We start from the raw sequence: 26,079 nt of genomic DNA on the forward strand, positions 1-26,079 counted from the left end.
CCAAGCCCTAAAATCAGCTATTTCTCCAGGGAGCCCTAATTCCTTTTACTGGAAAATGTTAAGAAACCAAGATCTGGATGCTAGATGCTAAGTGTTCTCAGAGGGTATGTGCATTCAGTTAAAATATCAAAATACAGTTAAGTTCACTTGTTTTTATTTGTACTCCATTTTGGGTTTCCTCTAACCTTATTGGTTTTACCATATGTGTGTTTTGAGCATATGAAATATGACGTGGTTCTAAAAGGCTACAATTATAATTGTAGTTTGAAAAGTGTCACTCCCCTGCCACACTCCTTCTATCCTGTTCCTATGCCCAATCCTTTCCACCCTATTTCCAACTACCACCACTCATTTGTAACCAATCTCATTAGTTTCTGGTTTATCATGCAGATTAACCAGAAAGGAACAGTTACATGTATCTTTCCCCCTCATTTCTTACCTAAAAAACCCATACTCTAGACTGTTTTTCTTCTTTCACACTGGAAATCACTCCATATCCATTCAAAAAATGGTCCTCATTCTTTTTTATAGCTGCACCTCATTGGATGGACCACTCTCTGATGTTTGAGCATATGGTTTGTTTCCCACATTTTGCAATTACAATCAATACTGCAAAGAATTATTTTGTACGTAAGTATTTTCTTGTTTTTGGAGCTGTAAATACCTGAGGTGGAATTACCGGCACAAATAGAAAATGCACATATAGTATTTTTAGATATTGTCAAATATCCCTCCCAAAAGGACTGTACCAGTTTGCATCCCTACCATCAAAGTATGAGATTGCCTGTTTCCCACAGCCCTGCCAACCAGAACGTGCCATCATTTTTTTTTTTTTTTTTCTTTTTGCGGTACACGGGCCTCTCACTGTTGTGGCCTCTCCCGCCGTGGAGCACAGGCTCTGGACGCGCAGGCTCAGCGGCCATGGCTCACGGGCCCAGCCGCTCCGCGGCATGTGGGATCCTCCCGGACCAGGGTATGAACCCGTGTCCGCTGCATCGGCAGGCGGACTCTCAACCACTGCGCCACCAGGGAAGCCCCCTCATATTTTTTAATTTTCACCAAGTTAAGTAAAAAATGATCTCAGTACAGTTTACATTTGCATTACTCTATGAATGAGGTTAAACATTTTTTCTTTTGCTTAAGAATATTGTGTCTTTTGCCCATTTTTCTGTGGGGCACATGCTTTTATTAAAACTTGGCTATGAATTGCATTTTCCCTTCAACATGCTGGGCAGAAGCTAGAAGTTCTACATTTGCTTAACATGTATCCTCTTCCTTAATTTTTGCACCATAAAATCTTAAATTGTGGTAACGTTTTAGTCCTTGATATGAGCGTGGTCACTGCGAAAATTTTATCAAACTGTATGTTTATGACTTGTACATTTCTTATCTGAAAAACTCTTAGCTGATTTAATTCTGCACTAAATTATCAATGTCTTGTCTGCCTAATGCTTAAAGGAAGCCTGGTAATTCCCAGAATCATACCCAAGTAACCCTGACGTGAAACTAAGAGGAAAAGGTGACCCTCTGGAGAAAGGACATACTTGAAAGGTGAACCCAACAACACAGCACACACAGGGTCATCCTACTTCCCCTCCCACCGTGATGCTCACTCCCACCAGCCCCTAAGACCTTGCCAAAGCTGGCACCCCTAGACAGATCCTCCTAACTCACCACTTACAAGAAAGGATTTGTCCAGTGGGCAGCTGTAAGGACCCCTGGTCTTTAGTACTTACCTACAATCCCTTCTTTGTTTCCCAACGAGTGATGCCTCTCTGTTTCAAGCCTCATTTTCTCCATAATTTTCAGGGATGGTAGAAGGAAACAGGCAATCAAGCCTATTAAATGTTATAAGCTCCTTAGAGAAAGACTTGGAAGGACTTGGATTTTTCCACCATTCTCATGTACTAGGCAGAGTGGAATTGGTTCGTTAGGTGTGTTCTCTCCTATCCTCAGCCCCTGGAGTCTCTGTTATGGGAGAGATGGGGTAATCCAAAGAAAGCTGCTGTGAGGGGATGGATGGAGGCATTTTTTTAAAGATTACGCATCGATTTGCTGCACCTTTCAGGACAGTCCTGGCTGAAGTCACAGTAAACACACACACACACACACACACACCCCTTCTTTCTCTCCCTCTCCTCCACTTTGAGCAGCATTGGGAACAGAGCCCATTCCTGTGACAAGAACCCAGGCTCTCTGAGGATCACTGGGCGTTGGTTTGACCCCCAGTTTCCAACAGTGTACTGGAGCGTCCACACTTGTGTGGTGCAGGTCTGGAGAGCAAACATGTAGCCACCTGAAGTGTCCCTCTTTGTCTCCAGACATCGTTTGGTGGTTCTGTTTAGGACGGCTCTTCCCTGGATGGAAGGAGAAGAAGTGAAGGTATTGAAGCGCCCTGGTAGAGCATCATCTCCCTGCTGTGCTCAGAGAAAAGCCCAAGGGCTCCCTCAATCCTCTGCGAGTCATCCAGTGGAGAAACGAAGCCAAGTGCTGAGTTAGATCACCCAGTGCTTTCTCTCCTAGTCCCACCGCAAACTAACCCCAGACCCGGGAGTAAAAATGCTGTGCTGGGTTCCTATGTTCTCATCCATATCTCCTGAGCTGGAAGCATCAGGTCAGCATGGCTGGCAAGACAGGATGCAGCTTGAAGAGCCGTGGCCCTTCTCCACTTGACCTCCTTTCTATGTCTTCATCCCTGAGCCCGTGACATCCATCAGAACTCTCCCCAACTCCACCGCCTCCTCAGCAAGGGACTCCAGTGATGGGACTGGAGTGGAAGCTCTGTTCAGGATTCTCAGCCTATTTTCTCCACCTGTTTTCTCTGGGGAGGGAGGCAGTTCCTGCCTCCCCTGTTGTGGGAGCTTCACCAAGGTTTACTGCTGGAAACAGTAAGGGCGTTAAAGCCAAAGAGTCTGGGTTGGATCTCTGCTCCACTGTGAAGAGAGAGATGTGGGCAAATTACCTATGCTAAGTCTCAAGTTCCTCATCTCTAAAATGGGTCTAGAGTTGATATCCGGGTTAACGTTGGGGTTAATATTTATTGAGCTCTGTGCCTGACGTGGAAGATGTGCCATGGATATTAGTTCATCTCCATCTCTCCCCATCCTAATGGGGAACAGGGGAGGGAGGGCATCCTTCTCTGTGCTCCCTTGTGCCACCTCCAACGCCCCCGACCTCTTTGCTCCTGCTCACCTTGACACTGACGGTCATGCCATCTGTCCTGTTCCGTTCTCCTAACTCTTCCCTCCCCATGCCCCTCTCCACCCCTTTGCAGGAATCTACCTTAGTATCTGGGTGAAGTGGTCCCCTTTACCCTCAGAGCTCACAGCATCCATGTGGACGTCTGGTGAGAAGCCCGGATCTCACTGCTCCACCTCGATGACCTGTCCCCACCTCTTGTTTGCTTAACACCAAGCAGGGCTTCAGCTCTACATCCAAATCTCTGCTCCCTCTCTGACCCCGCCTCCTGTCCTCTCATCTCTTCCAATCGCCAACGGCCCCCACCAACCCTGCTCCCCCAATCTCACCTGCCCCCGTCCCTGGCCACCTTGGACTCCCTCTGGCTACCACCTCCCACCTCCCTGGGTGCATCCATCCAGCATCGGTCATTCAGGGCTGCCCTCCTATTCTTTTCTATTTTTTTTTAACATCTTTATTGGAGTATAATTGCTGTACAATAGTGTGTTAGTTTCTGCTTTATAACAAAGTGAATCAGCTATATGTATACATTTATCCCCATATCCCCTCCCTCTTGCGTCTCCCTCCCTCCCACCCTCCCTATCCCACCCCTCTAGGTGGTCACAAAGCACCGAGCTGATGTCCCTGTGCTATGTGGCTGCTTCCCACTAGCTAGCTGTTTTACATTTGGTAGTGTATATATGTCCATGACACTCTCTCACTTCGTCCCAGCTTCCCCTTCCCCCTCCCCGTGTCCTCAGGTCCATTCTCTACGTCTGCATCTTTATTCCTGTCCTGCCCCTAGGTGCTTCAGAACCTTTTTTTTTTTTTAGTTCCATATATATGTGTTAGCATACGGTATTTGTTTTTCTCTTTCTGACTGACTTCACTCTGTATGACAGACTCTAGGTCCATCCACCTCACTACAAATAACTCAGTTTCGTTTCCTTTTATGACTGAGTAATATTCCACTGTATATATGTGCCACATCTTCTTTATCCATTCATCTGTCGATGGACACTTAGGTTGTTTCCATGTCCTGGCTATTGTAAATAGAGTGGCAATGAACACTGTGGTACATGACTCTTCTGGAATTATGCCCTCCTATTCTTGAACTGCCTGCATCACTCCCACCGCTCCTTTCTCTGGGCCCCGTTCCCAGACCACAGAGCGCTCCTGGAGAAGGTCCACCGACCGAGCAGGCCTGGCCCCTAAAAGGTGCTTAGAACAGTCTGGCCTCAGAGCTTGGCTCGCTCCATAGGGCTGCTCTTCCAAGCCTCCTTAGCACGCTTTGTCCTGCTGCCCCAGCCCCTGTCCCTCACTTTCACTAAATGCCTTTATTTTTCCCTTTGTCAAGAAGACCTTGCTTCCAGCCAATCTAGCCCCTCCCAAATGCCATGAGCAATCTCGGGGTACTGCTCAGGGGTCATCTCAAAGGAGCGGCCCTGCCTCTGGCTCTACGATCAGCCCCCTGTGCTTGGAGCCCAGCCATCTTCGATGCCAGAGAAACAAACACCCTTCCTGTCTAACATCCTTCTCTTATTTCTCCCTCTTGGCAGATTCCTTTTCTATGACTTTAAATATATCCAAATGTCCCAATATTCGAGGGGAAAAACAGTTCCTTAACTCTATCATCTTTTTCAACCAGCATTCAGTGTTTTTCTCCCTTTCAGAATCAAACTTCCCAAGCAGTGAGGCAAAAACAGTGGATAAGATTCTGTGTTTGAACCCTGGATATTTACTACGCTATGTGACCTTGGAATATTATTCGACTTCTCTGTGTTTTAGTTACTTCATAGGTAAAGTAGAGTTAATGGTAATACTTCTCATAAGATTTGAGTAAGGACTAAATTAGGTAATGTTTAACCCAATGTCTGGTACATAATATGTACTCAATAAATATTGGCAATAACAATTTATTGTGACCTTGCAGATGAAATCAATGGTCTTTTTTTTTTCCTATTTTCTCTCCACTTCCATGTGACACGTACTTTGGCAATATTCCTATATGTCTTCAGACTCTTCCCCTCTGGTTTCTCTTACATGTGTTCATCTGGATCTTATACATTTTTGGTTTGGTTTTTATTTAAGAGGTATGGCCTGCCCCTTTTAAAAAGATTTTTTGATTCTTTTTCACTTGTACAAAAAGAATATGTGCTCATTTTTTTAGCTTAAGATAACATTGTCTATATGACTTTTATACCCTGTTTTTGAAATTTAACATTATATCATGTGCATTTTCCAGTGTCATTCACTTTTTAGAAAACACACTTTTTGAGAATATAATTTGAATGACTATATAATATTCAGTTCAAGGGATGAACAAAAATTTCCCCTACTGTTGGACATTTAATCTTTCCTAATATTTTGCTATAACTATTAACATATTTTCTATATTAATCTTGATCTACATTCTATATTATTCCTTAAATTAAAATATTGTCTTAAAAGAGAATCAGCGGGCTTCCCTGGTGGCGCAGTGGTTGAGAATCTGCCTGCCAATGCAGGGGACATGGGTTCGAGCCCTGGTCTGGGAAGATCCCACATGCCGCGGAGCAACTGGGCCCATGAGCCATGGCCGCTGAGCCTGCGGGTCCAGAGCCTGTGTTCCGCAATGGGAGAGGCCGCGACAGTGAGAGGCCCGTGCACCGCGATGAAGAGTGGCCCCCGCTGGCCGCAACTAGAGAAAGCCCTTGCACAGAAATGAAGACCCAACACAGCCAAAATAAATAAATTTATTTTTTTTAAAAAGGGAGGACTTCCCTGGTGGTGCAGTGGTTGAGAGTCCGCCTGCCGATGCAGGGGACATGGGTTCGTGCCCCGGTCCGGGAGGATCCCACATGCCGTGGAGCGGCTAGGCCCGTGAGCCATGGCCGCTGAGCCTGCACGTCCGGAGCCTGTGCTCTGCAATGGGAGAGGCCACAACAGTGAGAGGCCCGCGTACCGCAAAAAAAAAACAACAAAAAAAGGGAATTAGCACCTTAAAAGGGGGCCTAATCAATTTGGGGGTTCTGGTTAGTGTCAGACCTTTCTGGAGCTGTGCACTCCAGCACGCATGAGGGCCCTCCCTCAGGGATCTCTTCCTGGTCACTTCTCAGACCCAACTACGAGTGGCTGCCTCCTTCCCACGACCTCTCCCAGAGATCCTCTGCCATCACTCTGTCCAAAAGACTTCTGAACGATGACTGTCACTCAAATTCTCCATTATATCAGCTTCGTCTCTCCTCTCCCCTCCATGCTCCTCATGTGAAAGGCCAGATACCTCAAACTGACCTTCTCTCTCCAAACAAGCCCCTTCTCATCGCTGGCACCATCTCTCCTGTGGTTTTCAGAGGTCAGAACCTCTTCTGGTTGACTCAAAACATTAATCATGGAATTGGAAGACAACAAAGGAATTATCGAGCCTTCCCTCCCTCTCAGTTCTGGGAAACTTCTTTGGTAACTTTTTAGTAGAATGAATGTGCGATGTGTGTCTACAAAGAAAGTAGAGCACAAAAGGGACCCAAGATTCCATCAAACATCATTTTCACATCTGAAAGAGCTGTGGTCCTAAGAGATAAGATGGGTATGGAGAGAGTACATGGAATGAAGGGACTTAAACCTGACTTGAAATCAGGCAATGCACCATGAGCGACATCAGTGTCTCCCTCTTTAACTTTTGGAATTCTTGACATAGTGATCATACCAAGGGACCCAGCCTGGACATCAGAGTGGTGGGCTGGATTCCCCTGCATGTCCCGCAGATCCAGATCTCACACCAGCCAAGATCTCTATTCTATCAGCAACTTCAACCCACTAAGAAAGTAAGTGATCTTCCAAAATTCTCTTGGAAAGACAACCTTCAAAATGTTTGGGATGTCATCATCGTTTCTTTAGCATAAGTACTATCTGGAGATTTAAGATAAAGTTGAGATGTGAAAGGAATCAAACACATAATAATTGCTAAAGATTCTGTGTACATTTACTATATTAAGTACTTACTATGTTTAAGAAAAACGGTCTTACAGATTAACCTTTTGATACCAATTTTATAATGTGTAATTAAATAAATCTGTGATTGTATGTTAAAATTTTACTGGATTGAAAACACTTTTGAAACATTTAACAGAACTTAAGAAATCATTCAGTTTAAAGTCAAGATCACTGAAGTTCTTAAAAAAAGAAAATTTAATGTATTAAATTTATAAATACAGTCTGTAATGTTTAAGGGAATTTATTAAATTGAAAAACCCCTTTAAAGTTCTCATCACAAGAAAAAAACTTGTAACTGTGTGTGATGATGACCATTAACTAGACTTACTGTGGTGCTTATTTTGCAATATACATATAAATCATGTTATTATGCTGTGCACCTGAAATTAATATAATGTTATATGTCCATTATATCTAAATAAAAATAAGTAAATAAATCAAATACTACAAATAACTTTATACTCATAAATTTGAAGAAGTGGAACAGTTCCTCAGAAACCATAAACCACCAAACTCAATCAAGACAAAATAATCTGAATAGCCCTATATCATTTTTTAAAAATTCAACTCATAATTTAAAAGGTCCTGAAAAAAAATCCAGGTCCATATGGTTTCCCTAAAGAATTCTGGCAAAAATTTAAAGATGGAATAACACCAATTAAAGACAATCTCTTCCAGAAAATCTCTTCCAGACAATGTCTCTTCCAGAAATTTGTCTCTTCTGTAATATTTGTCAACATGACTAATTTTATCAACAGAAAGAAGGAACACTTCCCAATGCCCTTTATGAGACAAGTATCAACCTGATACTAAAAACAAAGACAGTATCAAAACAAAAACAAAAAAACTGCAGACTGTTATCTCTAATGAACTTAGACCAAAAAAAAAAAAAAAAACTTCAACAAAACATTAGCACAATTGTTCACATAGGTGCCTATATATGTTTTCCTGGAGACAGTCCATAGCATTCCTCAAGGGGTTATTAGCTTTAAGTGAGCAATTACTGTTAGACTGTCCATGTCTCTTACAATGTGAACTTAAGGTAACACAGCACCAAGATGCTCAGAGATACATTCACAAACAAAGCATTATCCCCCTCTCTCCCTCAGGACATCCCATTCCTGCCAACGTGGCTTAGGAATGCAGCTCCGACACATAGTTAATTCACATGTAGACATGGTCAGCCATGTCTCTCATGCCACTGTCATGTGACTTCTGCTGGATTCCCTCCACCCTGTTCTTAGTCAATTGATGATGATGTTAACAGGGCTTTTACATCATTGCCTGTCGAATTGCATCCTAGTGCTCCAGACTCTCTGATTATCATTAAGAATAAGGCTAATCACACAGCTAATAGTATTGAACGCTTTCTATGTGCCAGGCACCATGCTAAATACTTTAAATATATTATCCCATTTAATCATCTGCACAGGCTCGTAAAGTAGAAACTATCATCTCCACTTTAGAGATGAAGAAACTGAGTCTCAGAGAGGATAAGAAAATAGCTAAAAGTGACTGAACTAGGATTTGAAGGCAAACTCTTAACTTAAGTTACACCACATTCCAATATCTTTTCCCCTTGGCTACCCCGCCTTAGTCAACAGACTCAGTATTTCATGCCCAGACTAGAAAATTTTCTAGTCTTTTCCCTATACACTGCTACAAAATTAATCTTTCTAAAACACTACTAGATCAAATCTGAACCTCTCAGACTATATTTTAATATATCCATCTTTAAAAAAAAAAAACATTTGACTCACCGGTTTAAAATCCCAGTGTATGTGCAGTCTATTTTTGACTGCCTTGGAACATGGCTCTAAAGTAGGTTTCTCCTCTTTGCCAGGGTGTGTCAGACAGCAGTCATCAATGTCTGTCTCAGCAATCAGTGGTCCCACATAGACTTCCCCAGTTGGGTGGTAGTAGACATTCTGCAAGAGGACAAGGGGATTTGCCATGGAGACTCAGTGGGGATGCCCTTGACATTACAGAGGGCATAAAGACTGCTCTTGGTTCCCTAGACACCCAGTCACCACGGGGGGACCACTGAACTTCCGTGGGTAACAAAGAGTCACCTCTGCACCCTTCTCTGACCACCCCTCATCCCCAGCTGATTCTAGAAAGAAGACCAGGAATGAGGGAGGGACACTGACCTGCTTCCTTCCATACAAAGGCTCCAATAGAGTCAATTCCTGCATAGATGAGGGAGCTTATCTTTGAAAACAAAAACACAACACAACTGAACTTCAGAAGCTGTCATTATAAGTCCCAGCTAAGGGCTTGTTGTCAGGAAACCTTTCAAATTCTCAGTCTCTCACTGCCTTGCTCAGTGAGCTTGGACAAATAGGTTGTTTCTGTGTCTCCATTGTTTTCTTTTCTCAAATGGAAATTCAATCTGTCCTGCAGACCTCAAAAAGTTCCTGTGAGGGCAACATGCAAAGTAATGTGATAGGCGGAAAAAGTCCCCTGGGTGCACCCTCCACGCGGTGCCAGTCCTCTCCTACCCCATGGAGAGACTTCCATTCAGCCTCTCTCTTCTCTAGCCCTCTGTTTCCTTCTCTATGGAAGGAACCACAGGTAGCATCACCTGTCCACCTTCCAGGGCATACAAGGGGGAAGTGGGTGGATAGGAGGGGCGGTGGGAGGAGGGGAAAAGGAAGAGATTGGAGGGTTTTTTCCGATGAAGATATGACCACGGAGAATGAACGTGCCAGAGCACAGCCTTTCTTTCTATCCTCCCTGTATCTGAAACGCAATGACTGCTCACATGAACTTGGAAGTGCTTGGTTACCCATTACCAGGGATGCTCAGCACCTGCTTCCCCATCATCTAACACCAAGTCCAAATCTGGCAAAGGCTACCAGGGGGTGAGCCACAACAGACTCACCCTGCCGGGGCATGGAAGATACCTGGGAACTGTACTGATGGCAATAATACATGATCAGCTGTTGCCTGGAATAGCTCCCTGGTCCAGGCAGACACTTTCATCCAATGGGTTTTTCATCTGAAGGAGCAAAACACAAGACAACACTGTTGGAAAGAGGCAGAGAAGGAGGGTCCCCAAGCCTCCCCAGGCCCTGCATTTTGCCCAGTACTCTAAGGACGCCAAGGGGTGTGGGAATTTGGGATCCTGGCAGCTACTTTCTAAGCTGAAGTGAGGCTCTGCTGTGATGTCCACTTCCTGGGAACACACACACCCTCAGAGCATCAGAGCATATATAAAGAAGGGGCTCCTACACCTGCAGTCAGGTGGGTGAGGCCACACGCCCTGACTGGCTGAGAAACTGTGAGGGTCAGAGCAAGGGCTGTAGTTTGCAAAGTAAGTAACCAGAGGCGGAGAGAAGGAATAGATGGGGACTGGGGAGCAAGAGAGGAAGGGAAACTGAGAGGGTTCAAGGGCAAAAAGTTGAGGAAGGAGTTGGGGGTAGGTAGGGAATCGGGGAGGATGGGTTTTGGAAACCCTTGTCCAGGCAGTCATGCGATGATTCAGGTCTCATGGTCTTTTATATCCAAACATTTAAAATCTGAAAGCAATTTCATGAAACCTACTCTTCCGTAGCCCGCAGTGCTGTGGATTGGCTTCAGGACTGGATAAACATTTTTCAGATACCAGTCAAAAGTTTTGCATTTCAGTTTCTTCTGGAGTGCCATTCTGGAAGAAACGTCTCCAAAATCAATTCCAGAGTTCTGCAAATAAAACACGGAACATGTCTGCACCTTGCAACACCCTTGACTCCACCAAAGGGTAGGGATAATGCACGAGGGAATTGAGTGTTTCCCTGCTTCCCTGTAAGATATCCTTAATCATTTATAGTTTTCCAGGGAATGTGGAAGAAGCTTGACCCCTAGGAATATCTGCTAGTTTCAAAGGCACTTGCAAGGCCTGCATAGCGGGGTTTACGTCTCATCATTAGCAAGCTGATGCAGACTGCTCCTGTTTGAGATAATATTCACATCAACCAGGCACAAAGTACTCCTCATGATGTCCAGAAAAGGCTTCCAAAAGGAATATTCTGGCAGCAAGATTTGGAGGTTAAAGGAGATTTTCTAGAAGTGGTATCTGTGGCCAGTGAAAGTGGAAGAATGCTTCAGCCCAGAGCCACAGCTCGGGAACAGAGACGACATGTCATGCCGACCTCGGGGACTAGGGCTAATGATGTGGCCTTAGCCAAGAAGGTCATCTTCGTTCACGTGCATCCAACAGGATTCCGGTGCCTGCTCCCACCATCCCACACCCCACCTGCCATGTTTATGTCCCCTTTAGACAGTGGATCCATGCCCAACCCTGCCCCACAAGGAATCCCCCAGTATAGATGACGGATGAAGGACATGGAATCTAGAAGTTTCCTTGGTTTGAATCCTATCTCTGCTCTTACGACCTTATTACCTTAAGCAACTTCCTTTCCACTCTGTGCTTCAGTTTCTTCATCTGAAAACTTAAAATAATAAAAATAAGCCTTACACAAGAGGTACATTGTGACGAGTCATGAGTGCCTGGAACTTAGTCCTGGGACATAAATGCTAATGTCATTATCCTCACCCTATCGGGACTTGACTTTAATTCTGTAGGGCTGGGATGGCACTTCTGCTTTATCCCTTCCCATTTCCCGCCTTGACCACCACCTCTTCCTCCTTCATCCATCTCTGCTTCTGTTCAAGTCCAAGACGAACCTGGAGAGGTATGTTCCAGGTCATGTAGACCATGTCTTTGTACTCACCCATCCAGATTTCAGCCACTCTCGTGGCGTTATGCTTCAAGGGAATACTCAGGTCCAAGGAGTAGGGCTTGTGGTGTCTCTCCAGGTGGGCAACCCGAGAGCAGGGCAAGACCTTGACTCTCCCACTGCATTGCCACACCTGCAAGAGAAGAAAAAAGCAAAATCGCCTGGGCAGGCTGGACCCATGGCCAGAAAGTGCACAGCCTGTGGACTCAGAGACCACACTCTGGAGCCACTTTTTAAAGAGTGTACATTCAGTCCTCCTACTCCCATCTCTACGCACCCCCAAACTATTCATATAAAATAATCTTCCTTAGACGTCTACCAAACTGCTTCTCTCCTGTCGCTCAGACAGCGCCGGAAGTCCTACCTCCTTCAGGAAGTCCTCCTGAAGGAACCAGAGGAGGGCCCCTGCTCCTTTATCCCCAGGGAAAATGCAGAAGTCCTGAGGTACGCCATGGCCTGGGCCAGTCTCGCTGGACTTAGCTTCGCATGACTGCTCTCTGCCCTGGTGCTGGATGTAAGGCAATGTGGTGGACAGACTCTCAGGGGCCCCCATGAGGCCTGACTCCTGGCATTCACGTCTCCCTAATCCCCTCCCCTGAGGGTGGGCTTGAAACCTCCTTCTAACCAATAGGCTATGACAAAGAGGACAGCATATGCACGACTACATGTGTGTCATTACGTTACATAAGCAGGTAGTGTCCATCTTGCTGGGAGATGCACTGTCTTGCTGGCTTTGAAGAATCAAGCCGCCAAAGGGAGAGGTCACATGGCAAGACACTGAGGGCGGCTCCCACTGAGAGCCAGAAAAAGCTGAATGCTTCCTCAGTCTGGAAGACTTGACGGAACTGATTGCTGTTAGCAACCACACGAGCTTGGAAGCAGACCTATCCCCAGCCAACCCTAGATGAGAACCCAGCCTTGGCCAACGCCCTGACTGCAGCCTTACAGAAGACCCGGCTGAGCCAGGCATGGGCTCCCAACCCACAGGAACCATGAGATGATATTGCTTTGAGCCACTAAGTTTGTGATGATTTTTTTTTTTTTTTTTTTTTTTTTTGCGGTACACGGGCCTCCCACTGTTGTGGCCTCTCCCGTTGCGGAGCACAGGCTCTGGACGCACAGGCTCAGCGGCCATGGCTCACGGGCCCAGCCGCTCCGCAGCGTGTGGGATCTTCCCAGACCGGGGCACGAACCCGTGTCCCCTGCATCAGCAGGCGGACTCTCAACCACTGCGCCACCAGGGAAGCCCTGTGATGATTTTATTACACAGCAATTGGTAACTAATCCAAGTAATTCTTGACCAAGAGATCCCATGACTTCTTATGATCTAATTATAAAATTTGTCATCCTGATGGATACAAACATGCTTGGCAGCCCACACATTCTAATATGTGGCTTAAAATGTATTCTTTATGCCAGTAGATGACTGAACTGTCTAGTGGTATTATATCGATACAATGGCTCCTGTGTGTTCTCTTCATGGTTGCCCAAGTGAGTTGCATTTTCTGGGAGCTATTAGCCCATCCAGCAGTGGTTAGCAACCTACCACACTCATGTCTGTGGGACCCCCAGAGCAACTCAGGTCCTGCTGGTTCAGTTAACACCCGGGGTGGGGGGGGATGGTCAGTCCCCTTATCTGACTTTCAATTTTTTTTCACCCCTTCCTCTACTTCTGAACCCACAGCTTCCCCTCCCTCACCATCTCTACAATCCAGAATAGCAAAGTGAAAAATAGCCAGGCTTTGAAATCAAAATGACCTGTATCAAATCCATCACTGCACACCTGGCAGCGAGGGGGGGGAAACCTGCCCCCTCCCTGAGCCTCAAGGGGCTCAGCCACAAAAGGGCTGCCAGGAGGACTAAATGGCACCATCTTCTAAGATGATAAACTTGAAGCACATCTTTGCTTCATCCTCCTCCTCCATTTCACCCCATTGGTTCCCAGCCTCATGGAGAGGTTCCATCTAGCTTGTTTTCAGACTTTATTTTCTGTAGATAAACATTTAAAAATCCCAATACAACTTTCCTTCCATTTTCCTAAAAGAGTTTTCCAATCCACAGGCATTTCAGGGAGAAAAATGAACAGTGGGCACAAGAAACCTTAAATTCAAGTGAAAAGATAAAAGTCAGAATTGTCATCGATGAAGCAACTTTAACTCTTATCCTGAAACAATAGGTTTCAGATTTTTCTCTCTCAATTTATTCCCACTTGCCAACTGCCCCCTCCTCATTCTCTCTGTCTGTCTGTCTGTCTCTCTCTCGCTCTCAAACACACAGAGACATGGAGCTTCTGCTTATAGTTACAATGGCTTACTTTGTATCACAAACTATCCTGATGTTTCAGGAATTTAACCCTCACCATGTAAGTATTATGATTACCCCCATTAAAGTAATGTGTCCACATTTACCAGCTAAGAAATGACAGAGCCTGATTCTGATCTCAGACAGTGTCAAGCTCTGGTACACTGCCAGTAATACACAGGGTGCCGGACCAGTGCTGAGGGCATCAGCCTGACTCTCCATCTCTATTTATACGCATTCATGTGCACCATCACTGCGTGGCCTCTAGATGTCAGAATAAAACACCCAGTGCATCTCTGATGTTCTCCAAGGTCTACTACTGTTAGGAGAAATATATATCCTAACAAGTGCTTAGAGGTTTGAAAAGGCAAATGGCCACACACACAAACAAAGGAAACTGGATACGGGTAAACCATTTTATCAAGGAAAGGAAAAGAACGACCCTTCCCTGACACTCCCTCTATTTCCAGCAAAATCTATTTTTCTGAATCACAAAGTATTAAAAGAAATAGCATTTCTTGCAGAAGATGAAATGAGATGCAGAAGGGAGAGCAGAGAAAAGCGTGATGAACTCAGAAATGATATGAAGGGCTTTGGGTCCTAAGTTGGAGAATTGAGGTTCCAGGCAAATTCATGGGATGCTCTGGTGGGTAGGAAAACCCAGCCACAAGGAACTTGGGTCATCCTCAGGACTTTGCTAAGTACCGTGCATAAAATAATGATTTCTGCATTTACGTTTTTTGTGCTGGAGACTAATTGTACCCCCAATGTCTACTCCCCGCCCCCTACATTTATAGTTATAGAAGGAATAACTGGGCACATAGCCAACTAGCTGAAATCTACATTTCCCAGACTCTTTTGCACACAGGCATGTCCGTGTGACTTGTCGTGGCCAATGGGATGTAGGAGAAATACAACTTTCGGGGAGTGACCTTAAAAACAAACAGCGTGCTCTCTCTTTCCCCTCTTTTCTCTTCGTACTGATGAGAATACGGATGTGGTGCTGAGGGTAGCAGAGCCATGTGATGGAAGAGGCTTGGTTCCCATCACCCTGGAGCTGCCCTCTCAGTCCTGAACTGCTCGTGTTCAAACTGTTATAGGAAATCAATATCTACCTTGTTCAAACCTTTGTTATTTTGGCCTCTGTCACAGAAACCAAACGAGGATTCTAATTAATATGTTTATAAATCATTTTAAATTACTTGCCACGTTTGAACTGCACTGTCATCCTTAGGAGGAAGATGAAACAAGGATGCTTCTCTTCATTTCACAAATGGGAAAACTGGTCAAGACTGCTATGCAAACAAATTAGTTTTCTCTGCCAAGGAATGATTGTGGCTTAAGGTAGAACCCAGAGGGGGACTCAAAGTTTATTTGTTAACATACAAATGTGGAGTCCTCATTGGGTGCTAACTGGGTACGATATATGGCTGTAGGGTCATCAGTCTCAAGCTGAAAGACCTGACTAAGCTTTAGACAGGAAATTATCTTGTTCCTCCAGAGTCCACAATGGACCAGAGGTCACCTGGCCTCAAGCACAGAATTTTTAATCTGGGGGAAGGGAAAAAAAAGCCATGTTATAGAAGCTCAGTCCACAGGGTGTTAGCAGAGCCAGAATTAGAACCCATGTTCAGCATTTTTCACAGTGCAACCCTGACATACTTACTATAATTTTTATTGTCAGTAACCACTTACTGAATGTAAGCCACGTGTCACTAGCCATGCTAGCTGCCTGATGTAGCAGGTATGCTGCTTTGGCTGTCCATACAGGGGCAGGTTGGCTGCCCACACATCTGTATCCTCTGGTCCCTCTCCCCATTCTAGTTTCTCTTTGACTGGTCTTGTAGAGAGCCATCTGTCCCAAAGTTGGTTTATCTCAGGAGATGCTTGGAAAATGCCTGGAGTCCTCAGGGAAATAGGGACACCATCTTTCCACCCATATCACCCAGATTATACAGACCTATACCAGAAAGCTCCACTCCAGAAGCTCCACAGCCCCTCCCTAGTGACTTGGAAACATGAGAATTTGCCTGCCTCTTGAGCCAATGGCATTCATCCTTGTTCCAGGGTTCCACAGATCCTACTACCTTCCTATTATTTCCCCTTCTGCTTTGTCCCATAACGAGAATGGAAATGCACCCACCCTCAGTCTAAGTTCCACGTTCTCCCCTCTATAGGTCAGCATCCCACCATCCAGAGATCCAATCTCTCCCAAGAAGAGCCTGTTGGAAGCCAGGATGCCCATGATGGAAGGACTCCTGCAGAGCACACAGCAAGAGAGTCACTAACCCCTCGACGAGGAATGGGTCAGGATGACGGTGAGGGCTAGGAAGCCCAGTGATGGCTTAGCCTTCAAAATTCTCTCTACCCAAGCTTCTTCTTATCCTGAAGGCTCTCCCCAAACCCTTAGGCTGAACTAAGTGCATGGAGCCTTCCCTTCTCAAATTATATTGAAATGACATCTTTTTCATCTTGGTATCCCTGCTTCATAGCCTGATAAATGCTTGAAGTGGCCAAGATATTTTCTAAAACATTATACTCTTTGCTTTATTTTGCTTGAAATTCCTTAAATAGACAAAGTATCTGTGATTTCTTATCTGGGATCAGCTTCTTTTTGCTCTATCCCCTGTCCTTCTCCCCATCTCCTCCAACTCCTCCCACCCCACTCCCATGACTACCACCAAAAACAAACAAAGCCCAGACTGCCCATTCCTGACTTCCCATGTGCTAATCAAGCTCCCTGAGCCCACAAAGACTTACTTCACAGGAGCGGTGACATCATGCAGATCAATCCAGGCCTTTGGCAGTGAATCATAGTGGCACCATCGTTCCCAATTAAACCTGTCAACTGCTAATGCATACTTAATCCAGTTTAAAGGTGTCAAAAAGAATGTTGTCAAACACAGGAGACACGACCACGGTGCGGTCTTCCTGAATCTGCGCCAAGATGGGTTCTGCCCTAAAAGAACAGTGTGTAACCCAGGCTGGATGTGAGGATAAACAGCAGAAGCAAGCAGACAAAGCTGCTCCAAGCACCTTGCCCTGACACTGAGCACCTTCTTCATTCAGGCTGCCCTGGGTGGTGAGCAGAACTCCCCAGAGTCCAGAGAATCTGCAGTTTGGGGGATAGCTGGGGTGGCTAGCTGCTGACCCAGGTCAAGAACAGATTTGAAATTAGTACCCAAATATCACCCCCAAGCCATTGTGAACAGGACCATCAGTATCTGCCTGAATGTACATTACCTCTTGGGTCTTCCTGCTTCCAAAATAATGTCTCTTTACTATCTGATTCCCCACATTCTCCAAAGAACACAGCTCTCTTTGTATCAGGTAACTTCATGGGAAAAACCTTAGGAATTACCAGAAGATAACCTCTTCATTTTACAGATAAGGATAATCTCTTCATTTTACATAAATGTCTAGTTTGGTGAAGTGACTCACTGAAAGTCACAAAGTATTTGGCAAAATCAGGGTTGGTATCCAGTTGTCCATATGCCAAGTCCATTGCTCTTGGGTTTTTTTTTTGTTTGTTTGTTTGTTTTTGCGGTACACTGGCCTCTCACTGTTGTGGCCTCTCCCGTTGTGGAGCACAGGCTCCGGACACGCAGGCTCAGTGGCCATGGCTCACGGGCCTAGCATGTGGGATCTTCCCGGACCGGGGCATGAACCCATGTCCCCTGCATCGGCAGGCGGACTCTCAACCACTGTGCCACCAGGGAAGCCCCAAGTCCATTGCTTTTTTGCTAGCACTAAACTACTTCTCCTAGCCAACCAAAAGCATCCTGTCTTTGGAGCTTCCTTTTGCTTGAGGTCTGGTGTTGACTTTCCCTACTTCCACAATATCCTGTCTTATACTCATCGTATGTACAATATTTCCTCTCTTCCCTTTCCCAGAAGGAGTCCCCTGGAGCCTTGCCATCCAACGTTCACTTCAACATGAGCATCCAAGATGGCAAGCACGTCAGCCGTGGCCACCTCTCTGCCGGTGTTGCGAGCAGCAGCAAGACCTTTTCTCTCGGTGTGCCGTATTATTTTCAGTAGTCCTGGAGACTTCTGGTTGTAAAGCTTAATCTTCTCATCCAAGTATGCCTTTAATTCTCATGCCAACCAAATGCACACCTATAGAAATTCTAAATGCAATAATCAATGCGGTGCAAAAATTTTATACTATTGTAGAGTAGTGGTTGGACTGCCTCCAGCACAGGATGGACAGTTGTACAGCCTTGCCTGAGAAAATAGTGTTTCCCTACCCCTGCTTCTCCTCTCCCTTCCATCCACAGGATTAATGTTCCCAATCCTAATTTTTCCATTGAAGTTAAACTATCTTAGCATCATAATACTGCTATTTGCCAGGCACTGTTACATGTGCTCTACGTGTATTGAGAAATTCTTACAGGAATGAATGCAGGACTTCCTTGGTGGTGCAGTGGTTAAGAATCTGCCTGCCAATGCCGGGGATATTAGTTCGAGCCCTGGTCCGGGAAGATCCCACATGCCATGGCGCAACTAAGCCCCTGCACCACAACTACTGAGCCTGTGCTCTAGAGCCCATGAGCTGCAACCACTGAGCCCACACACTGCAACTCCTGAAGCCCACCTGCTCAAGGGCCTGCGTGCTGCAACTACTGAAGCCCACATGCCTAGAGCCCTCTTTCTGCAACAAAGGAAGCCATCACAATGAGAAGCCCATGAACCACAACGAAGAGTAGCCCCCGCTCGCCGCAACTAGAGAAAGCCCGTGCACAGCAACAAAGACCCAAGGCAGCCAAAAATAAATAAATAAAATAAATACATTTTTTAAAAAAAGAATGAATGGGACACACCTGACCTAACTAAGGTAGAGGTGCTGATGGACAGACATTGCTGAGACAACCTGGAACTTCTTCTCCACAGCTAAACTCTCAAGGTTTTCTGGAGAGTACATAAACAACTGAAATTGTTTTGTCTTGTTTTAGGTATTCCTACTTGACCTACTCAAGGACCAACTGGGACAGAATACCCAGACGAATCTCCTTGCCAGCTTCTAGCTAATAAGTTTATCCCCAACATTATGCAAATAAGATTCGCTATTTCCAGATTGTTTACAGTTTCTTCTTCTCTCTCTCTCCTCTCTTTTATAAAGCCTGTCTATGCATTCATATCATTTTTGAAGTACTTGGATTAAATCTGTTGACACTTGATATATTTGACCTGATGCAAATGAGGCTTCACATCTAGGGGGAAAAAAGGAAGGGGGTACATCTCTAACATCGATTTGTGGCATTTCAATCTTACTACCAATGATACTGAAGTAAACAAGGAGGATAACCCTAGCTAACATTTACTATGGGCAAGCCCTAGGCTGAGGACTCTACATGTATGATTTAATCCCCAAAACAGTCCTATCAGGAAGCACTATTATCTGTCCCATGTCACAGATGAGGAAATGGAGGCAAGAGGTAGCTGAGAGACACCCCCCAAAGTCACGTGAACAGTAAGTTTCTCTTGTGGCCTGCATGGTAGAGACGTCCAAACATTTTCCTCAGTTTAACAAAAAAAAGATTTTAACACAATACATAATTCAGTGTAGGCCCAAACTGGCTGATATTTCCATGGTTACTGAGAGAGAAGGTGATTCTTGCTCCAGTGACACCCGTCAAAGAATGACCAACGGGCCTCCCTGGTGGCGCAGTGGTTGAGAGTCCGCCTGCCGATGCGGGGGATACGGGTTCGTGCCCCGGTCTGGGAGGATCCCATATGCCGCGGAGCGGCTGGGCCCGTGAGCCATGGCCGCTGGGCCTGCGCGTCCGGAGCCTGTGCTCCGCAACGGGAGAGGCCACAACAGTGAGAGGCCCGCATACCGCAAAAAGAAAAAAAAAAAAAAAAAAAAAGAATGACCAACAATTCCCTCTGCTGTGCCTATCCAAACAAATTATCTCTATGAATGGGTTCCTGACCCAAGTAAGTGGGATGTTATATGATAGGGTCCAGAGCAGCTGAGAACCTTCTCTGGCTTCTCTTTGTGTGTCCACTCTGTGTTTGTAAACTTGTTATCTTTCAGTTTCATTGCTCCACAGGAAGGAGTCTTGAATTAACTCATCTATTTCCGTGGAATGTGGAATTATAGAACCATTGCTGTTGGGGTTTTTTTATCCACAGAAAAAGACATCTTCCAGCTCAGCACTTGCATTGGCCCCCTGACGAAGGTGAGTCCCAGAGAAATGTAACGTTTGCCTCACATCATGTCAGAAGCAGGGAGTGGAGCCAGGATCTCTTCAGACTCTAGAACAGAGGTCTTTCTAATCAAGCTCCTATTTCTTGCTTGAAAACCAAGTGTGAAACTTGGTATCAGCCTCCATGCCCAAAATGGAATGAAATCTGCCATCCTCTTTTCTTTGGTTTTCAGTGGAATTTTGCTAAAGAAGTGGACCTATGTTTTGTGCAGTTATATTGGAAGGACAAAAGAGAAAGGTATTTAAAAGCAAGAAAGGGGGTATTTTCAGTGTCTGGAAATCCAAAAGGGAAGGTTAAAGAGGTCATTTGTCTCTTCTCCTTTGGCCAAACTGCCCTTAATTTGATACTGCAATAATCCATCTGGTACTTAAAGATCACCCAGAGAAGGAACAAATTCTGCCTCACATGGGCTGCCACTTCACAGCCCTTATTATTAGAAATGTCTTCCTTATTGCTAGCCCAAATCTCTGGCTTGTGACTCAGTTCTAGTTTCTTTTATTTGATGCCCAAATTTAATAAAATGAAGAGCTAACACTTGCTGAGAGGTTACTATGCGCTCAGTGCTATTCGTAATCCATGTATTATGTCAGTGAACATAGTGGCTAAAGCTAGGGCTCTGGACTCTAAAGTTTACAGTCAAATTTCAGTTCTGACACTTACCAGCCATTTGACATTGAGCAAGTTTCTTGACCAGACTATGCCTTAGCTTTTTGCATCTGTGAAATAGGCAAAAAAAAGTGGTTCCTTCCTCATAGGTTGTTGTCAAAATTCAAATAGTTAACATACATAAGGTATTTAGAACAAATGATGTTAGCTGCCATTATTATCTCTTTAATTCTCGCTCTAGTCCATAAACTCATGATTATTCTCTACATTCATGCTTTGCAGGTAAGGAAACGAGCACAGAGAAGTTAAGTTACTCAAGGAATCAAGCTTTTAAGGGAGGAACCAAGACTCTGAAATCCATAAAGTGAAGACTCAAGTGTACTACCACCCACTTCACCACGTGTTGTCCTTGGTGGGCTGGACCAGCCTGGGGAGAAGGGCAGGACGGGAGCAAGAGACCCTGCCACCTCCAAAGAGTCTTAGCACCCAGAGCTCCCTTTTCTCCGGGCTTAATTACCCAGGAAGATTGGGGTTTCCTCCGAGGGAACAATTCCAAATCCTTTCTTGGTGTCTGGGGTCTTCCTTTGGACCCACTTCGCTCCCTTGGGTCTCCCTCATGGTGCACAGGACGGGCACAGGTGGCTTTGGAGTCACACAGCCCTGGGCCTGACTCAATGCAGACTCGCCACGCAATTGGATCACACTGTGTCACCTCTCTTGGTTTCCTCTTCTGTGTGAACAAAAGGATGATCCTCTGTCTTGACTTGGGAAGATTAATGTACCCAGCACAAAATGATCCCTCAACAAATGACCCCTTTCTTTTCCCTCCATGAGAAGTCCAACTTCTTGTCCTAAACTCTAAAACCCCTTTCAGCCTAGCACAGTCCATAAACGGTCATTTTTACTACTATTCCTTGATCAAGTTGCTCACCATTTGAGCTAAAATCGTCCACTAAGATGATCTCCTTCAACAATTGAGAGGGTGTCCAGTTGATGATGCTGGTGATGGCTCCTTGTATAACAGAGAGAGCTTCATCCATGAATATGAGAATGACACTGAGAGATGGGCGTTGTGAAGGATATCTCTTCTGAAGACACCTCTAAGAGATTTTTTATAACCATATTACTCTTTTTAATTACTTAAACATTACTCTCAAAGTCCCTCTTCTCTACGTATGATGTTATAATCTATCAATCAACTCACCAACCCCCAAACTCATGAGGAAGGGGAACTCTCAGTTGCTTATCACAGTAGCAAGAAGATTTTGTATTTGTTTGTCCAAAATTCTCCTGTTATGGGGATAAAATGCATTTCTTTTTGATCAACCTTCAGTAGACGCTTCCACTTGAACATTCAACGCGTCCCACAAAGAATCCCTATTCTTCCCTGTCCCCAAATTATCGTCCTTGCCAGAGGGCCTCCTTCTGCCATTGCCACCACTCTTTCTCCAAGTTCTCAGACCTTCCGTCATTTTTGACACAATCCTCTCCTTCACCACTAAAGAGAGGCGGCCAACTGTCCAGAGATGTGTGCTTAACACATTTTTTAAGTGTCAGAGTTTATATGTATTAAATGCTTTACCGTATGCTAGGCACTGACCTACTCTTCTTTTTTTTTAACATCCTCATCAAGATATATTTCACATACAATAAAATTCACCCATTTAAAAGTGTATGGGGGCCTCCCTGGTGGCGCAGTGGTTGAGAGTCCGCCTGCCGATGCAGGGGATACGGGTTTGTGCCCCGGTCTGGGAGGATCCCATATGCCGCGGAGCGGCTGGGCCCGTGAGCCATGGCCGCTGGGCCTGCGCGTCTGGAGCCTGTGCTCCGCAACGGGAGAGGCCACAACAGTGAGAGGCCCGCATACCGCAAAAAGAAAAAAAAAAAAAAAGTGTATGGGATGGGGGGCTTCCCTGGTGGTGCAGTGGTTGAGAGTCCGCCTGCCGATGCAGGGGATGCAGGTTCATGTCCCGGTCCAGGAGGATCCCACGTGCCGCAGAGCGGCTGGGCCCGTGAGCCATGGCCGCTGAGCCTGCGCGTCCGGAGCCTGTGTTCCGCAGCGGGAGAGGCCACAACAGTGAGAGGCCTGCGTACCGCAAAAAAAAAAAAAAAAAAAAAGACAGAAAACGTGGAGCTTCTGGAAGGAAGGAGATAAGGGAAGGGATGGAGAAGAAGGCCACCTCATTTAGGGTTGGTTGACCTGAAGTGAAACCCAAAACAGCCACCCACTGAAAGCTTGGTTATTGTGCTAACTTTGTGGCAAACGATGAACAGGAAGTCCATGCTTTAATTTACCAGCTAAGTTAGCACTCAGAGATGGACAGATACGACGGTGGCCTTTTGCATTTTGAACCTCAAGTGCGTCCTCTATTGAAGAGTGTGCTGTTGGGGAGAAGATCAGACGTAAAGAGGGAAGGCTGGCTGGACTACGGGGTGCCCTGGGCCCGACAGAAAAGCCAACAGAGCCGTGTGCCGTGTTGTACAGCTGGCAGCAAGTCAGGGGAATACCACACTCTGCTCAAATGGTGTTTCAGACGTTTACCATGGTTTACCATTAAAGCATGGTCACCTTCCTACCGTACAGCACGGGGAACTCTACTCAATACTCTGTAATGACCTATATGGGAAAAGAATCTAAAAAAAGAGTGGATCTATGTGTATGTATAACTGATTCACTTCGCTGTACACCTGAAACGAACACATTGTAAATCACCTATAGCCCAATAAAATTTAAAATACTTTTTAAAAATTTTAAACAAAACCAAACCATGGTCACCTTGCCTAAACCCAGCTCCCAAGACACAATGGCAACACACCTTCAAAGGTGTCCCCAGCAGGGGTCACAGTGGTCATTCTCAGCAGGCGTGACACAGCCCCTGGAGGGCACCCCGGAAATCTGTGGGTGCAACCTGTTTATCACAATGATGGTGGGGGACTATGGGCATTTAGTGGGGGTGGACATAGCACAGTAAGTCAGAACACACAAATCAAGACTTGAAACATCTCACGTGACTTAAAACCCCATTTACACTCACCTGAACTGAAAATTTAACTGTTTGACAGATATAAGGGATTTCTGGTACGGGGTTAATATATGTTGAGTTTTCTAAGAATGTGATTTACTATATAAATCTAGGGCAAATTAGATTTTGTTTTGTTCTGAACTTTACAAGAAGCTGCTCACTAATTCAGAAGCTGACATCAGGAAGAGCAATGAAACTCTCGGCAGTTAAGTGGCCAAGAGAGACGGACCCTCTCTGCAGCCCTGAAGTCAGGGAGCCTGGGTTCAGCCTTCACCCCAACACTCCCTGGCTGTGTGAACTTGACCTTGATTTAACCCTTTTGGGTCGCCACAGGTTGTGGTAAGGATTTCGTGAGATGGTGCAGGTAAAGCACACATCCCAGTCCTGGCATTTAGTGACCAATAAATATTAGCTGCTAGTGTATCATGCATGGGTGACCTACTCCTCTGGCCACATCAGGCCAGTGTACCTGTGTGCCTATGGTGACTGCCCACAGGAATGCAAGCAGTTGACCACGTCACTATGCCCTTCAGTGCAACTGTGCTCACATCACCACTGGAGTACGTGTTATTTTATTATGGGTGTATTATTCTCCTTTAATGCCTTGTTTATATGAGATAAGCCATTATGTTTTGATTACATGTTAGATAGGTTATAATAATAACAACTTTCATAAAAGAATAACTAATAAAGGCTGTATTACAAAATACAAAAAGGGGGCATCGGGTGTGACAGGAAAGAACCATCTTGGGTACATTATGGTTTTAGAGAAAGCAAGCATGCAACAGCATGGGTTAGGATACAAACCAGTGAGAAATAGCATTGCTAGAACACACGGATACTGTACATCACACAATTATCATTTGTTTCCAAATCAAATCCACCCATCTGTGTGCCTGCTGGCTGGCTTGTGGCTGGCAGAAGTATCCTCCAAACCAACAAGAGATCTCTTAACTGAGGAAAAAAAGTGAAGCAGGGTTGGACTCCTTTCCCTAGAGCCCTGATTCTCACGTATTAGTGTGCGTGAGGATAAACCGGCACGTTTAATGAAGATAAAACTCCTGGGCCCTTTCATCAGACTCTTTTTTTTTTTTCAGATTTATCATGTAATATTGTTTTATTTTTTTCCTCCAGGTTTACTGAGATTTAATTGACATGCATCACTGTCTCTAGAGATTCTGACTCAGCAGGTCTGGGGTGGGGCTCCGCCGCTTGAATTAGTAACAGGAGTCACATTCCTGAGATGCAGCGTTTTCACACCACTGTGCACAAAAATCTCCCAGGGACGTTTTAAAAATGCAGATCCTGATTCAACAGGTCAGGGAGGGCCTGGGACCCTGCATTCCCAACAAGCTCCCAGGGGATGCTGACGCTTCTGGTCCAGAAATCACACTTTGCATGGCACACTTTTGTCCATCTGGGGACAAAAGATTCTGGAGCATGCAGAGGGGCCAGGGAGAGAAGGCACTTCAGCACTCACGTTCCTCACTCCGCAAGGCTGAGACGGGCGTTACTATAAACGAACAGGGCTTCCACTGACCTTCCCACCCCACAGGTTGAGGCGCCGCACTGCAGTGGGCTGCGTGACCAATCCTGGGCCGCCTAGGAAGGGGGTGCGTGAGCTTCACCACAAACCCTGGGATTTTTTCATCATACCGTCCTGAGGGACTTGCCGACACTGAACCAACTGTGCATCTGGATCTTGGCCGTGTGGTTGACAACTTACACAAACAGTCCTAATTCCTTAGTGCTGGCACTCCTTTACGCGGCAGAGGATCCCTGTACACCCACGTGTCTGAAACCATCTAGAGGCTGTCCTAACCGCAGGCAGGTAGAGGCCTCGGCAAGTTCAGATCTGGGCAGAGGACTGTAGAATTATTGCAGGTAGTCGGAGGATCCATGGCTACAGACAACGGTTTTCCATGTACGTACTATATTTTAAATGTGTGTAGAGATCATTAAGATAAATGTTTAAAAATACCCAAAGTGGGGCCTCCCTGGTGGCGCAGTGGTTGAGAGTCCGCCTGCCGATGCAGGGGATGCGGGTTCGTGCCCCGGTCTGGGGG

General features: G+C 45.5%; 1 protein-coding gene across 1 annotated transcript; it reads right to left on the reverse strand.

The window, feature by feature from the left end:
* Window positions 1–2,203: 2,203 nt before the first annotated feature.
* On the reverse strand, window positions 2,204–25,914 carry GALNT8 (polypeptide N-acetylgalactosaminyltransferase 8; the record flags this gene model as incomplete). The annotated part of the gene is given in 14 exon segments (XM_082635341.1): window positions 2,204–2,224; window positions 2,226–2,357; window positions 8,910–9,077; window positions 10,056–10,090; window positions 10,093–10,150; window positions 10,696–10,833; window positions 11,818–12,003; window positions 16,315–16,429; window positions 16,932–17,035; window positions 17,037–17,125; window positions 18,083–18,268; window positions 21,922–22,090; window positions 25,554–25,615; window positions 25,836–25,914. Coding segments are annotated over 14 exon segments (1,542 nt in total).
* Window positions 25,915–26,079: the final 165 nt, after the last annotated feature.

Source organism: Mesoplodon mirus, assembly GCF_964341445.2.
Source record: "Mesoplodon mirus genome assembly, chromosome: 11".
Lineage (NCBI taxonomy): Eukaryota > Metazoa > Chordata > Mammalia > Artiodactyla > Ziphiidae > Mesoplodon > Mesoplodon mirus.